A 16,597-nucleotide genomic window follows, 5' to 3' on the forward strand; every position below is an offset into this window, starting at 1 on the left:
CTGCAGGGGGCACCAACACAGGTGAGCTGCTTTTATCCTACTATGAAGCACATGAAGAAGTTGTTGCTAAAACTTCAAAATAAAGCAAGGAACGTTAATAAATAAATAAATAAATAAGCTGATTTATATTTCATTGAAATTTTCTCAAATAAAGCCTAGTTTAATATAATCAAAATAATTATGAAATATGCTATAATGCATCACTATGTAGTGTCTATACGTTATTGAAAAACTATTGAAGATCACAAGAGTTATGAACCCCTAAATTACCTTGTCATAGAACTACTGAAAACATATAGACCAATCCAATGACTGCTTTGTGTGTTCCACCATCTTGCGGCGCCGCCATGGCTGCGGTGAAGCGTCATGTCCGTCACTCTTGGTGTCTGCTGGTTGGGTCTAGAAGAGAACACCAAATCTGTGAGACTGTTGCGAGATTTTTCATGGTTCCAGTTAAAATGTTCACTCTCTCGAGCTGCTGTGGATGTGGGGTTCCCTTCCAGACACCGTGTCTAATGTTACTCGCTAAGAGTGATTGACAGCAGCGCTCAGTAACTGGTGAAAGTTCCTTTTATTAATGTTATTCAAATGTTACATAGTAGCTAAATGTTGGTTGTGACAATAGCCAGAAATAGATAATGAAGAAGAGAAAAAACTGACCACCCCCACCACATTTCAGTGATAAAGTACTGATACCACAAGTGTAATCATATAAAGACATTATGAAATCAATTATCATATGACTACAGGTAAAATACATATAAATATATGAGTTATTTATTCATTCTGTTGCACTGGGGCGCAGTGATTCAGACACATACATCTGTGTTCAAAACAAGAAGCTACATTAAATTTAAAATGGTGCCACTTGCTTTTTATGTCCTCAAAAGGAAAAACCCATCTCAATCATGGTTTTTATTTTTGAATTTATTGGTAAAATAGTCAGTAGCAGTCCATAACAAAACTATATTGTTATTCTACATCAACTCAAACTTAAAATAAAACTTCAATTAAATTATTTATTTGGTATTTCTGTCATATACAGAATAAATGTGAAATGACAGTTGGTGGGTAATATGTGTGCTGAATATCAAGTCACTTTATTCTGCACTGGAGTATAACTGCCTTACACCACTGATGAAAAATTTAAAAAACAGTCTTTGGGGAAATGGCCTCCAATAAACCACTGGATTAATGATCAAAATAATTTATTATCTCTAAAGCCTGGTCACCTGATTTTACTGGCCCATTTTGGCCTATCACAACTATATGGGTATATCTATATTTGGCCATGATGGAAACATTTTTTTAGAGTACATAATAAAAAAATTTATTAATTAGTTTTATATGTAGCATTATATAGTTTAATCCTTTTTCTTAATTCAAGTTCTGTTTGCTTGTTGTTTTTTTTTTTTAAATTATTTATAGTTACTGATATTTATCAAAAATGCTAGTGAAAGTATTTCAGTCCCTTGATGTTGTTTTGGACAATAAGATTAACTGTAAAATATCCTGACTCCACTTCATCGGCTACATTTGTTTGTTACAAGTGTATATAGGTGTAGTTCTGCTAGAGTACACCAGAATCCTCCAAGTGAGGAACATTTGCAAGCTGTGTAAAGATTTATGTTGCTGGAGATCCAATCCTCACTAATATGTCATGCAAGAGAGCCAATAAAAACACATGGAATGGTCAAAGTTGTCATATTGATGTTAAATTGATAAGAAAAGTGTGATCCAGACTCACAGTCGCAGAGACACAGAGAGCTCACGTGGACTGACAACTGTTTAATGTTCTCAGAATGATCAAACTATTCATAAGGTCAATCTAACATTCACTTATGTGCAGTCATAGTTGACTAATGTATGTAAAGTTGGAACAGTGGTCACATGACCAGAAATGAGCCATAATTTAAGTGTGCATATTGATATATCATTATTTTTTTAACTCCCTAATTTGGTATCAGCATTGGTACTAAAAATCCAGTATCACTCAGACCATAATATTTATTTTTACGATATCTATTCTATATATCTATCTCATAATGTATTATACATTTATTTTATATAGAGCTGCAACAATTAATCAAACAATCAATTTCTAATCAGCTATTAAATTAATTGCTAACAATTTTGATAATCAATTAATCAAGAAAATGATTGATTGATTAATCCATAATGAAAATAATTGTTACAAGAAAGACCCGAAAAATAGGTCCAAGCAACATGTTTGGATCTATTTTTCAACTGACAAGATTGTGACAGGATTTATTAATCAATTGACCAACTTAAAAAAAGTCAAAATTCTCTGATTTCAGCGTCTTAAATCTTCACTTCTCTTTGACAGTAAACTGAATATTTTTGTGTTGTGGACAAAACAAGACATTTGAGGACGTCATCTTGGACTTTGATCAACATTTTTTGTCACTTTCTGATATTTCATGAACCAAACAATGAACTAAGCAATTCATTGCTGACAGGATTAATTGGTAAATTAATCGAGAAAATAATCGACAATGAATATAATCGTTAGTTGCAGTCCCACTTTTACATTGAACACTTGAACACATCCGTCGGCCAGTTTGAGGAGGTAGCGCTTTTATTATGAAAATCATCACAGCGGAAGTATTATCCCTGTTGTGGCTCGCGGAGCACCGGTTGCTATATCATCTGTGCGGTAGTTCCGCCGCGTCGCACGTTGCTAGTTAGTTGCAATGTTGTAGCTATTAGCACGCTAGCCATTCCTTCGCTGGGGGGGAGACCCGCCGTTTACTTTATAGACCTCCGTGTTTAATTTTCATTCATTTCAGCTACAGTCCAACCAGCTGCCGACAGAGAATACCGGACTTAACACCAGCTAGCTTGTTGTCTGTCGGTTAGCCCGCTAGCCCATCCACCCAGCCAGTTAGCTCAGCTAGCCGTTAGCGTTCTCCCGTCCCCTCCCTCAGTGTGAACCGTCTCCTGCCGGCTAGAGGACCATGGCGATGAGACAGACTCCGCTCACCTGCTCCGGTCACACCCGGCCTGTGGTGGACCTGGCCTTCAGTGGAATCACCCCCTACGGCTACTTTCTCATCAGCGCCTGCAAGGGTGAGACCAACCGACAGTCTGTGAGGGGGATGAATGAGCTTCATTATCGGCCGGGGAGTGACTTAACGGTTAACGTTAGTTTCAAGTGGTTTAAGACGTAAATCCAACAACGTGACGTCACTCTACATCCTGTGAGCTCTGACAAACAGATTTCTCTGAATCTGTGGACTTAGTAGTCATGTCCACTGTTAGGCTTTATTTGGTTACTGTTATAAATGTTTCTAAGCTTTTGCATTAATATGCAGTCTCTGAAGATGTTTCAGTTTCTTCTAGTTCAGAATCAGGCGTTGTCATAATGAATCAGTCTGAGACACCTGTTGACTGCAGGATCCACAGGTTGTGTCTCAGCTGTCACAAGCTGGTACACTGATGTAACCTTTGTGTCCTCCCTGTCTTTCTTCTCTTCTGTCAGATGGCAAGCCTATGTTGCGCCAGGGAGACACAGGGGACTGGATAGGAACGTTTCTGGGTCACAAAGGCGCTGTCTGGGGAGCCACTCTGAACACAGACGCCACCAAGGCAGCCACCGCCGCCGCTGACTTCACAGCGTGAGTGGACAGTCCAGTCCAGTAGATGGGGACAACACACCCTGTCTACAGTGGCTGTCTGACAGTGTGTTTTGAAACAAGTCTAAAATAGTCCAGTCATCCTGAGTACTTCTCTGTCTCTCTGACAGTTTTACATGATCGGATTATTTGAAGTGTGGTTGTATGAGGTACTTCTTCACAGTCAGTGTATTACCTACAGTGGATGGACGTCAACACGCCCCCAGTTTAGAGAGGCAGCAGGAGTACTGGTGTAGGAAGCTGTGGACAGGGTCAGCAGCAAAATGTATTGTAGACACCTAAGAAAAAGAGCAATATCACTTTAAGTGTACACTATATTTAGATTATTTTCTCTGCCTTACCTTGCTGTCAGACAGCCTTTTCTGATAGGAGTGTAGTTATAGATGACAAATATCACTCTCTTAAAAGCAATCAAACTCCACAGGCAAAATCTGTCATTTTTTGGGCTGCCCTCTTAAAGTTGAAGATTCAAATTAACAGTTGTAGATCCCTCAGTCAACTTAGATTCTTCTGGTTGAGCTGTCTTTTTTTGTTGCTTCTTTTCCTTTGTCAGTCAGTGAACATTACAGTAACAGATAAATCATATAGAAGCTTACAGAACTGCACAGGGAGAACATTTCAATGAGAAATTATAAATATATCTTATATTAGCTGGCACACATTAAAAAAAATCTTGGTGACAACATGCGCTGGTGCTTAGCTGAGAAAAGAAATCTGTGAGTGGTTGGTAAACAAGCTTCAGCTCTTGTCTTTTTTAACTGTTATTGTACACATAGCAATGCAACAGCATGATAGGCTGTAAAACTTTATAAACTGAGTCACTAAATCATCACAAAACTAACTGTGATGGAAGCAGAAAAGAGTGATAGAAACAGAGTGCAGGTGATGCGATTTTATACCTGATCTATCAACAGGACACATACTTTTTCTCTGACTATGTGGCAGTCTGATGTTTTCACATCAAAAATGCTGATTAAAACATGAGTCTTAGTGGTAAAACATATTCTTGTAGGCTGATAGAGGACTTTAGTATGGTGCTGAACTGAAAAGAAGAACAAATTGTCGTACCTTGGTATTAAACAGCCAAATCGGATTCAACTGACAAAATCCTGAGTCAGCTACCATCCTTGTAATTTCACCTCACCAGAACGTGGGAGTTGCAGGTGTACCGCTGCCTTGATCTGTTTTTATTTCTTTGTATTCTTATATCAAAATCCAATCATATTTTCTTCCTTTTAAACAAAATATGATGTGTGCTTTTGTAGGATTGAACCAACCAATTTTAAACAATTATATCGTGGCATTCTCCATCCTGTTTTCACTCAGAAATGCGTCACAACGTATTTTCAAAATGCTGTTTAATCTGGACTTCGGTTTGCTTTTTTTAGAATCGGGTTTACTACAGATTAGGTTTTCACAACACAGAATTTGTATTGGTGTTTTGGTGCATAATAATAAACATGGTGAGTAGAAAATAGAAAGATACAAGCAAGGTCTGCAAATCAAAAAGCATAAACAGAAACTAGAAAATTGATAAAATCTGACAAAATATTATAAAACTGCAAATCCCCAAATAATCACACGTTATGAAATGACTGCAGCTGTATTAAAAGCTGACCTGTGTACTTTTCAGAAAGGTGTGGGATGCAGTGAGTGGAGATGAGGTCCTCACACTGGCACACAAACACATCGTCAAGACTGTCAGCTTCACTCAGGTCAGTGCAGCGTTCCAGTAACATGCTGATGAATGTGATTTTTTCTGTACACATCCTGCATGTGATGAGTTTGAATATTTCTAAACTGCCCCTCCCTCTCCACTCAGGACAGCAACTGTCTGCTGACTGGAGGAAACGACAAGCTGCTGCGCATCTACGATCTCAGTAACCCTGAAGCAGGTAAGTGAATGTATCGAAGACATAACTCTGCCCATCATTAGGGACATAGATGAGAGCAGGCGTACATCACGTCCCATGACCATGTCTATCCTGGGTTTAAAAAAAAAGCACTGTAGAAGCAGCTAGTCAGTATGTAAACTCTTTATCACAGGTTAGTTAATGATGTTACTGAGTAAAAGACATGGGTGCTGAAGTTTTTACTGTTAAAAAATATCACAGTATCATAAAACAGCTGCTTTTCGAATGGAGTTGGGTTGAATAGAACCAAAATGGCAAAATATAGTGTCTAAATGATTTGAAAAGAAAAAGAAGAGGCATTAAGTTATCCCAGTCAGACCCTGATATTTGTGCTGTGTATCATTTTTGTCTTTTCATGTAATCAGCTGTCTCATCTTTGTGTCCTGCAGCCCCTCAGGAGATCGCCGGTCACACCTCAGCCATCAAAAAAGCCTTGTGGTACAACAATGACAAGCAGATCCTCTCTGCTGCCGAGGACAAAACCATCCGGTCAGTGAGGCCCTGTTTTTCATTTGTGTGTGAAGGGAACAGTTCACACCTAAGTCAAAAATGGAACTGGATATCACCTGTCCTTGTGGTGCTTAAATTGCTAAAAAAATATATTTGAAAAATTCAAAATCAGTCTCTCCAGAAATCATGACCTGGTTAGTGAAGATAATCCACAGACCTTGTTGTGAGCTGTTTCATGTAGGGACTACTTCCTTTCTAGGAGATTCTACTGAAGAAAGGAAGTAGTTCCTACAGAAAACTGCTCAAACTGTTGTGTGTATAATCTTGTGTAACCTGGCCATGATTTCTGGAAAGATGTATTTTGATCTAAGGTTGAACTCCTCTCTCCTTTTTTAAGGAGGAAAAAAAAGGGAAAAAACATTTGAACTCATCATCCTGACTGTGATGCAAATCTCTGCTGTCACACAGACAGTAAACACACCAGAGACCTTTTGGAAGTTATAGCATGTGTGTGTGTCTCTGTGTGTGTCCAGGCTCTGGGACAGAACCTCAATGCAGGAGGTGAAGACACTGACGTTCGACACGACTGTGAGCAGCATGGAGTATGTGGCTGATGGAGAGATTCTTGTGATCACTTATGGAAAGACCATCGCTTTCTACAATGCTCTGAGGTACATTGACATCTCATCATACACATCCTGGATACTGCTACTAACATGTTAACAACAGCTAGATCTCTTATTTTTTTATTCTTTTGGGTGGCAAACAACAACACTGTGTTATAGCCAAAGAGTGTAGCTGAAGGAATACAACTATGGGGCCCTAGTTATAGATAAAAGTGGTGCCACAACAGGCAAGGGGAAGTATGGGAGGAAAATTTTTATTTAATCAACAGCTGAAAGAGCCATTTCCTGCGATATACAGTGGAGCCTTCAATCCTTTCCGGGAGCATCCACTGCACAGGCCGTTCTGCTGTGGTATACTTCCTGCCCTGCTATAGGCTTTTTGTAGTTCAAGTGTATCATTCAAATGATTTTGTGAACATTCCAGTCTGGACTTGATCAAGACAGTGGAGGCCCCAGCTCCCATCAACTCAGCCTCCCTCCACCCAGAGAAAGACTTCTTTGTTGCCGGTGGAGACGACTTCAAGCTCTACAAGTTTGACTACAGCACCAAGGAGGAGCTCGGTGAGGAGCAGAGATGAGCTTTTTCTCAACACTTTGGATCATTTTAGACATGTGATGTGTAAAAATATAGAACAAAATATATATGAAACTTATGACTACTGCAAAAACTAAGAAAAAACACATTTTGTACCACTCGTAGCTAATGCTATTCTCTTGTCTGCAGAGTCCTATAAGGGTCACTTTGGTCCAGTGCACTGTGTTCGCTTCAGTCCGGATGGTGAGCTGTACGCTAGTGGCTCTGAGGATGGAACGCTCCGACTGTGGCAGACGGCTGTAGGGAAAACCTACGGCCTGTGGAAGTGTGTCCTTCCTGGTAACACTCTTTGATCACTCATTTATGTAGTCACTCTTCTGTGATCTGGAACAAGCTACATGACATTGATCATAAATCAAAATCTTATCTTCTCAGCAAATGGCTACCTCAAATGCTAATTGGTGAAGGCGATGTCAAAGTGTCTGTGAATGCAGTAAATCTAATAGTACTTAACTGATCCCAAACATGGAAATTCTTAGGTTACATCAGATATAGCATGTGGACAAAACATATGATGGGAGGTGCTGTAACAGGCAGCCACCTGGCATGGTACCATCCTGCTATTTTATGCAAAAACCCATGTAGTACTATGAAAATCTGCTTCACTGACAGTATTCAAGTTATTGCATTTAACCTTGTTGGTTGCCATGTGATTATCCTGGCCCAGAACCACTTACATTTGGGCAAAAAACGGATCAAATTATGAGCAGTTAAGCAAGAATCCAAATTTTAAACTGTCTGGCCAGAAAGCTGTGGCTGGAAAATGTCATAGAAAGTGACAGTATCCTGCCGTCAGCAGCTCTGCTCGTTTGTATTATGGTATATCAAAGTATCTGTATGGGTCCTCTAATTCTTGCTGTGTGTCTTTGTCTTGCGTTCCTCCTCAGAGGACCTGGGGGCAGAGAACTCTGAGCAGCTGTACAACTCGCCCCCTGAGATCAAAGCCTGAGGAGAAGCAGCGCTCTGTAGAACCGGGAAGAGAAGAAAAAAAAGACGAACGGAGGGGTGTTCCAGCGTTCTATCAGGCCCCAGCAAGGAGCAGAGTCCAGAACATCTCCATCCATCAGGAACTGATGTGGATATTATGACTGCCCTGTCTGTCATAGACCAACCCATCACACGACTTACACACACAGACATGCACATATATACACACACATACATACACACACTTATACACACACTGATCTGATGCAGTCACATGGACAGTGTGGTCTGCAGAGTAAAGCAGTAGAGCTGTGAGTGTGGGCTCATCGCTGCCTGCTTTCTCTCTGATCAGTCCACTTCTGTCTGTCTGCTTACACTTATTTTAACTTGTTTAAAGCCTGGAGCCTCAAACCTTGCCGAACATGATGCTACAATTGGTTTTGGTTTCTAAATTAAATTAATGAGCTGGTACCAAGGCTTTAATTTTCAGTTCATGGTTACAAGATACAAGCGATTGTTGCACAGTTTGTGCTCAAGATAAGGCGCTTTCATTTCTTCAGAAGCATTGCTTTGAGTATTCGCTGCTGTTGTACTGGTTGAGTATATAAAGTTAAGTATCCAAAAAATGAAAAGAAAACATTGTTTTGTGACAAAGTGGAAAGGGAAGAAATGTCAGGTTGTTTTTTTTTTTTTATTTTGGTTTCTGTCTTCATTTGTGTCCAGTGATGAAATAAACAAACGCATTACAGTTTTATTTGTAAGTAATGCACAAAGAGCAAACTGGGTTTGGTGTTTTTAATTCTTTTTTTAACCTCTGCCTAATGTGGATGAATGGTGTGTCATGTTAATTTTTTTTTGTTTTTGCACATTTGTTACGTACAAACACAAACATGTCTTTTACTTGCTTTGCAAAACTGTCCTGTCATAATGTAAATCAAATACAAAATTTAGTGAGAACACCATCAAACATACTGTCTTTCACTATCCATTGTCTTGGGGTCTTGTCTTCATGTATACATTCTTCTCTCTCCATGTTACATGCTACTTAAACAGGGTTATGGAGGCCCATTTCCACCAGTGTGATGAGAAAAAAGATCCTGTAATTCATTAAATGAGAAACTCCAAATGGCTCAAAATATTGAATAGTCTTAAAATGAAAAACTTTTCCTAAGCTATTATTTAGAGACAACCATTTTGAGATAAGTCATTATTTTGAAATACTAACTCATTTTGAGATTAATGTGTAATTATTTTGATACTAAATACTAGTTTTTGGTACTAAACTACTTTTTTAAATACTCATTTTGAGATATTAACCTAGTATTTTGAGATTCAAAACCTTTACTTTGAGATACTAAACCATTATTTTGAAATACTGAGTCATTGTTTTGAGATACTAAACCTTTATTTTTCAATACTAACTCAGTATTTTGAGATTTTAAGCCATTATTTTGAAATACTAACTGGTTTTGAGTTTAGGAAATCATTATTTGGGGATTTTTTTTTCCATCATGTTGGCACAGGATGACTGAACGGTGACACAGACTGGTGCCATGCAGTTGACTTCAACATAATTTTCAATAGTTGCGTGTTTGTCCCGCCAATGAGGAAGGTCCTTGTGACAGCAACTGACCAATGGGAGCCCGTCTCTACAGAGTCACTTCCTGCCCGGGTGAGGACCATCAGCAGCAGCAGCGGCGGCGGCATCTTAGTGTAGAACAGATTTTACCTAAGAAGGTACACACTGATTTCATTTCTCCATTTTTCTGCGTGCCGTGGAGGAGGAAGCGTGAGCAGCGACAGAAAGTCATTATTTTTTTGTCCTTTTTCTTCTTTCACACCCTTTATTATCCCTGAGCTGCTAGTTGTTTTGCGAATAAAGTCCAGTAAGAGGCGCTGGTTAGCCGCTCCAGCTAACACAAACCTCTCCTCTCACTACATTCCGTTTCCCTCTCGGTGTTAGCCAGCTAACTTACCCAGGCGACGCTAACAGTTAACGGAGAGTGTTCCTCCATCCGCACGCCGACATGCCGGAGTACCTGGACGACCCGTCTGTGCTCACCAAGGACAAGCTGAAGAGCGAGCTGCTGGCCAACAACGTGGAGCTGCCGAGCGGCAACCCGACCAAAGACGTGTACGTCCAGCTGTATCTGAAGAACCTGACCGCTCAGAACAACAAGCATGTCCCGGCCGCCACTCTGGACGCTTTCTCCAGCGACGAGGAGCTGCCGCCGCCCGTCGTGGTCTCCAGCAGGAGCCGCTCCTCCGGAAGGGTCAGTGGGACTTTTCTCTAATTAATTTACATTTCATTTGCAGAAACACGACATTCCACAGCTATGAGAAGCATGGTGCTCCAAGTTTCTGTAACTGCACTTAAAAGTAGTGAATTTGCTTTCTGCCGAATACCACAATTCTGTGATTTACTATGTTAAACAAATCAACTACGACTGCAACGATCCATTTACCCCCTGATTATTTTCTGATCAATAGATTACTCCTTGCTTAAGTGTCCTGTCTCATCACAAATGCACATTAGAAGTTTACAGATGTTTCAAACTACTTAAAAACTTTGACCAACACTCAGTAAACCTCATCAATCAGTCAGCTTCTTTTAAGTATAGAATATCTGAACATCTGCTCTGTGTAATGAAAAAAAAATCCTGCAAGTCATTATGAAACTATCAAAATGAGTTGGTAGCTCAAAATGTTGAGTGAGAATCTAAAAGTAAAGAGTTAATTTCAAAATAATGAGTTTATATCTCAAATCGAGTTAGCGTAGCAAATTAATGAGTTAATGAATATTGAGTTAATGCAAAGTAATAAGTTAGTTAACTCAATATTTAATTTGAAACTCAAAATTGGAGTTGGAATCTAAAAATAATGAGTGAACTCCAACATAATGACTTCATATCTCAAAATAATGAATAGTTAGCATAAAAAAGAGTTTGTGAGTTTGCCCAAAATATTGAGTTTATCTTTCAAAATAATGAGTTAGTGCAAAGTGTTGAGTTAGTTAGAGCTGACACAAAATAGTTAACTTAAAATAATGATTAGCTCAAAATATAGTTATTTTCTTCAGGATTAATAAAGGTTCTATCTAGTCTTATCTTAGTATGTAAGTGATTATTGTGAAAAAGTTTCTCATAATTTTCAACAGGGTCTTTTTTTCCATCACATTGGCACACAGTGGCTTCTTTAGCTTCGATCACGGGCTACCATCATGCACAGGTTGTGGTTTTTTGCCAAGCGACCCCACCCAAAACAGTCCTGTTGCGTTCTATAGCACAGCCCAGGATGGAGCCATATGCTTCAGTTGCCACCATTCCTTCTATCCCAGAGGACATTATTTTAAATTGGACTGTCAATCATTTTCCTCTGGGACCCATTACATTCTTTAAGGCCCTGTTTGTAAATTCATAACTTTAAATCACAGCGTCATGAATGAAGCTGTGGCCAAACCCTGATCACTTCACACCCAGAAACCACGCTCACATGTTTGAGCTTTCACTTCCCCCCCAAAACTTCAGTCTGGTGTAACGTGCTGGAGGAGTGTCCTCACTGTTGTCAGTAACAACACAACTACAATGACTGAATGAAAAAGGCCGTTATCAATGTTTGGGTCTGGATTGCAGACAGAGTGGGTTTCTCTTTCTCTTAATATCATCTCTTTGTCATGATAATTTCATCAGATTGTGTTTTGGGTGGACAAATAGAGTATTTGCTGATTTACCTGTTGTTACATGAAATGAAATCGCTCCCAGATACAGATACTGAAACACAGATAACAAATGAATGCAGTTTCTGTTGTTGTTTGTTTGTGTGTTGGGTGTAGTAGTCTCAGTGTCCCAGCATTCCTCCTTTGTTTAATGATAATAATCCCCTCCAGCCGGCAGCTGTCTGCATACTTGAGAACGCTCCTCAAAGAAGCTCGACTTCTAAAGTCTGCTAACTTTCTGATGTGCTCTCAGAAGTTAGCTGTACATACTGCACTGTTTACATGCTGAGCTGTCATGCATCAGAAAAGTTTAGTTCACTGTAGAAGACTTAAGAGTCACAGTACGACTCCACAGTTAGGAATTGGTGTACGCCAGCAATTCATGCAGTGACAGAAATGCGTCGTTTGCGCAAAGAATTACAAGCTGTCATGTAGGGCTGCATGATATAATAAAAAAGTCACATTGTGATTATTTTGATTGAAATTCTAAATTGTCACATGCAATACAGTTAGTGTGAGTGATCAGTTTGGCATTACAATTTAAATTTTTACTGAAAAAAAAAAACTATCATGACAATGTGATATCTGTGGATGTTTACTACAGCTGCAACGATTAATCAAATAAACAACTATGAAATTAATCACCAACTATTTTGATAATAGATTAATCAGTTTGAGTCATTTTTTTCGGAAGAAAAAAGTCAAAATTCTCTGATAACAGCTTATTAAATGTTAATATTTGACAGATATTTGTCATAGAGTAAACGTGAAACGTGAGGGTCATCGTAGGCTTTGGGAAACACTGATCAACATTTTTCACCATTTACTGACATTTTAAAACAAACAACTATTAATCAATGAATCGAGAAAATAATCAACCGATTATTCAACTATTACAATAATAGTTGCAGTCCCTAGTCTGTACTATGGCTGCAACTAACGATTATTTTCATTGTCGAATAATCTGTCAGTCATTTTCTCTATTAATCAGTGTTTTTTTTTGGTCCATTAAAAAGTCCGAAAATGTTGAAAAATGTTGATCAGTGTTTCTCTTATTTTGTCCACAATTCACACTGACTCTCTGAAGTGTAAAGTATGTGATATGACACACAGATAGAGTAAAGGTGAATGCTGGGAGGTGGTGGGCTGACCCTAATGCTGCTTAAACACAGGTTTCACCCAGGTTTACTGTTGACATCACGTTAACGTGGTGTGTTCTGGGGCTGCACTATTCCTGCTAAAATGTGAATCACAATTTTTTCTCCCTTAAGAACTGAGATCATAATTCTCTCACACAACTCTGTAGGGCTGCAACTAGTGATTATTTCCATAGTTGTCAGTCAGTTGATTATTTTCTCAATCAATCCATAGCTGTTTGCAAATAAATGTCAGAAAACAGTGAAACGATTTGATCAGTGTTTCCCAAAGTCTAAAATAATGTATTCAAATGTTTTGTTTTATCCACAACTCAAAGATATTCAGTCTATTCTCAGAGAGGAGCAAAGAAACCAGAAAATGTTCACATTCAAGAAGCCGAAATCGGAGAATTTTGGCTTTTTTTCTTAAAAATGATTCAAACCGATTAATCAATTATCAAAATAGGTGGAGATGAACTTTATAGTCGATTAATCATGTGCTCTAAACTGGAGTAACAGTATGTATGCCACCTGTCTCTCCCTCTGCTCCATTCTGTAGTGGAGGAGAGGAAACAAACCCCCAAGGCAGTGGTAGGGGAAACACTGCATTGGTTTCTGAATGAAAGGATATTTTGCATTATTGTTGGCATGTAAGAAGAAATAAAAAGATTGTTTTTGCCTTTCAGGTCTGTACAGTTGCCAGGGAAACACTTGACTTTTGATGCACTGTGCTTCAGTGCATCAAAAGTCCTCAATGATATAAGTTGCTTATATATCACTGTAATGATGTGTGCTACCTATCGTGTGCTGAGACAAACTCATTGTTGATCTGGGTTTGGACTCAAACAGGTGTGCAGCAGGACGTGTCAGGCCTGAGCTTGTTGAGGGGGAGGTGTGTACACGCTGACTGAATGATTGGAGTCAGCAGAACAAAGGTGGTGACTGAGAAACGACATGTCAACATGTGGGAGGGGGCAGTGTGCACAAACAACACAGTGTGCAGGTGTTAGGCTGCATATTTCCTGCGCGATTTACATTCTTGCTTCTCCTTCTCTGAACTGGCTGTCAGGTAGAGTTCACGTGAGCAGCAGGTCTGCGGCGAGGTGTGGACCGTGAAGATGTTTGTGGTTCATGAGTTTTCAAACGATGAATCAAATCTGACAGGTTGGGCAGAGGGGATGTTGGTTATCATTGATATCAAACCAGACAAGTCCCACCAGTCAATCAGGCACAGGTGTGTGTGTGTGTGTGTGTGTGTGTGGAGCACTGACTCTCTGAAGTGTAAAGTATGTGATATGACACACAGATAGAGTAAAGGTGAACTCAGAGGAATGCTGGGAGGTGGTGGGCTGACACTGATGGTGCTTAAACACAAGTTTCACCCAGGTTTACTGTTGGTTTACATCATGTTAACACTGTGTTCTAGGGCTGCACTTTTCTGCTAACAAGGATTTATTTTTTCCGAAGAACGGAGATCATAATTCTCTCACACAATTCTTGAGGGCTGCAACTAGTGATTATTTCCATAGCTGATTAGTCAGTTGATTATTTTCTCAATCAATCCATAGCTGTTTGCCAATAAATGTCAGAAAACAGTGAAACAATTTGATCAGTGTTTCCCAAAGTCCAAGATGATTTACTCAGATGTCGCAAATCAAATCAAATTTTTTTCAACAACACACTTGCTCTGTAGACAGGGCTTTAAACAGATGACATAAACTAGAGCTGCAGCGATTAATTTATTATTTTGATGATTGATTTGAGTAATTAAAAAAAAAAGGTCCAAAATCTCTGATTTCGGCTTCTTAAATGTGAATATTTTCTGGTTTCTTTACTCCTCTCTGACAGTAAAGTGAATATCTCTGGGCTGCTCATGATGAGATGCATGAATTGAGATCACAGTTTTTTTTTCTTCTGATAAATTGTGCAGCCCTGGTGTGTTCTGGATATGTTTGTATGTGAAATAACAAACTCAAGCGGTGGAATTAAAGGGTTAATATCTAGTCAGTCACATGGTAAAGAAGTTACCATGACAATTAAGTGAGTAAAGGAAACTTGGATGGTGTTATTGAGGTCGTCTCAGTGCAGACTTGGAGGTTATTAGTTGGTTATTTCTTGGATTACAATCATTAGGATATATCTGGATGTGACATAAGTGTTGTCTTTTCCTGGTTTTAAAAGATACATTACAGTAAAGTGATTAATGCCATTTTCTGAACTTACCAGACTGGTCTTTATATCCACATTACTGATGATTAGCCTATTTATCAAATATTTTGTGAAAACACCTATAGTTATGCCTAGAATATTTTCATCCATAGCAACCAGCCCTGCATGATAGAGGATTGATAGTGTCACTACATGATCACAGGTGACTGTGTGTCTGCTCTCAGGTATCTGACATATTTAGTTTTGATACCCATAACAATACAGTGGAACTCTACTTAAGATAAGATGCTGCTTGTATTGATCCCTTGTAGGGAAAATTCAGTTCAACACAGCAGCACATGGCAAATATAGTAACACGTGTCATAGGATAGAATAAAGTAAAACAGGAATAATATATATGCAATAAATACATCTGCTTGTATATACACATGCAAACTTTCTAAGACATGAAATAGTACAGTGACCCAGGTTTATAGTGTGAAATGGTATCAGAATGTAACTAAAACAGTTTCATTCACTCCTGCAGCATAATGCACTTTTTCTTTGTCCCTCTGTTGGCTCCATACAGGGTTTCCCCAGGAAATGATTTAGCAGGGGTTGTAACTTAACCAGATCCTGATGCGTCTCGTCTCGTGATGAGTTTATTAGAACACAGCCAGCAATAGTCACGCTCCACACTGTCTGCTAAATACCTCGGTACTTCTCATAACAGTGTAATGATTTTCAGTTGTTTCACAGTAACTTTGTTTGCTTTTGCACCAGAGGTTGCTGTTTGTACTTGTACTTGGATGTTATAGTCAGTGGTACTGTGTGCATCATCTGACTATCATGCAGAGCATATGTGTGAATTTGAGCGGTACAGAATCAGATATGTTACGCTGACTGTCTGGTTCTGGTCTCTGGCTGGTCGATAGGTGCATCCCTGTTGATTATTTTCTCACTTGATTAGTATTTAGGTCTGTAAAAGTCAGGAAATGCTGACATATGTCAATCAGGATTTCCAAAAGTCCTCAATGACATCCTCAAATGTCTTGTTTTGTCCACAACCCAAAGATATTCAGTTTACTGACATGAAGCGGTGAAGAAATTTAAGAAGCTGGAATCAGTTAAATTTGACTTTGTAAACTTATTTAAATGATTAATCAATTATCAGTGTAATTGGCAATTAATTTGCTAATTGATTCATAATCACTTAATTGTTGCAGCTATAAAGTAGAGTAGTGTGTTTGTATAAAATCGACTCATTCAGCTGTAAGGTTGGAGTGGTTTTCAAGCAGCTGCTGCTGTCGTCTTAATGGGTTTCATGTCTTCATTGAGGAAATACTTTTCTCTTAAACTTTTCTCAGTGTAAAAAGTCAAGGGCTGTGGACAGATGTGGCTCGTGTGTAATTAGTTTGTCCTTTGTTTTCT

At 39.0% G+C, this 16,597-nt stretch overlaps 2 protein-coding genes across 2 annotated transcripts in view; both read left to right on the forward strand.

Moving 5' to 3' along the window:
- Nucleotides 1–2,650: 2,650 nt before the first annotated feature.
- Nucleotides 2,651–8,947, forward strand: strap (serine/threonine kinase receptor associated protein). Its single transcript, XM_084710505.1, has 9 exons — nt 2,651–3,090; nt 3,503–3,638; nt 5,290–5,371; nt 5,479–5,551; nt 5,959–6,058; nt 6,553–6,690; nt 7,070–7,206; nt 7,370–7,519; nt 8,128–8,947. The coding sequence occupies exons 1-9, from the start codon at nt 2,979–2,981 to the stop codon at nt 8,187–8,189; spliced, it is 990 nt and encodes a 329-aa protein (XP_084566631.1). The 5' UTR covers nt 2,651–2,978; the 3' UTR covers nt 8,190–8,947.
- An 886-nt stretch (nt 8,948–9,833) lies between these two features.
- tmpoa (thymopoietin a) overlaps nt 9,834–16,597 on the forward strand; it is a 29,723-nt gene continuing 22,959 nt past the window's right edge. Inside the window, exon 1 of the mRNA XM_084710506.1 lies at nt 9,834–10,440. Coding sequence (XP_084566632.1) covers nt 10,195–10,440 — 246 coding nt within the window. The 5' untranslated portion in view covers nt 9,834–10,194. The remainder of the gene's footprint in view (nt 10,441–16,597) is intronic.

The sequence above is a fragment of the Lutjanus erythropterus genome, chromosome 22, assembly GCF_056507025.1.
Source record: "Lutjanus erythropterus isolate fLutEry1 chromosome 22, fLutEry1.hap2, whole genome shotgun sequence".
NCBI lineage: Eukaryota > Metazoa > Chordata > Actinopteri > Lutjaniformes > Lutjanidae > Lutjanus > Lutjanus erythropterus.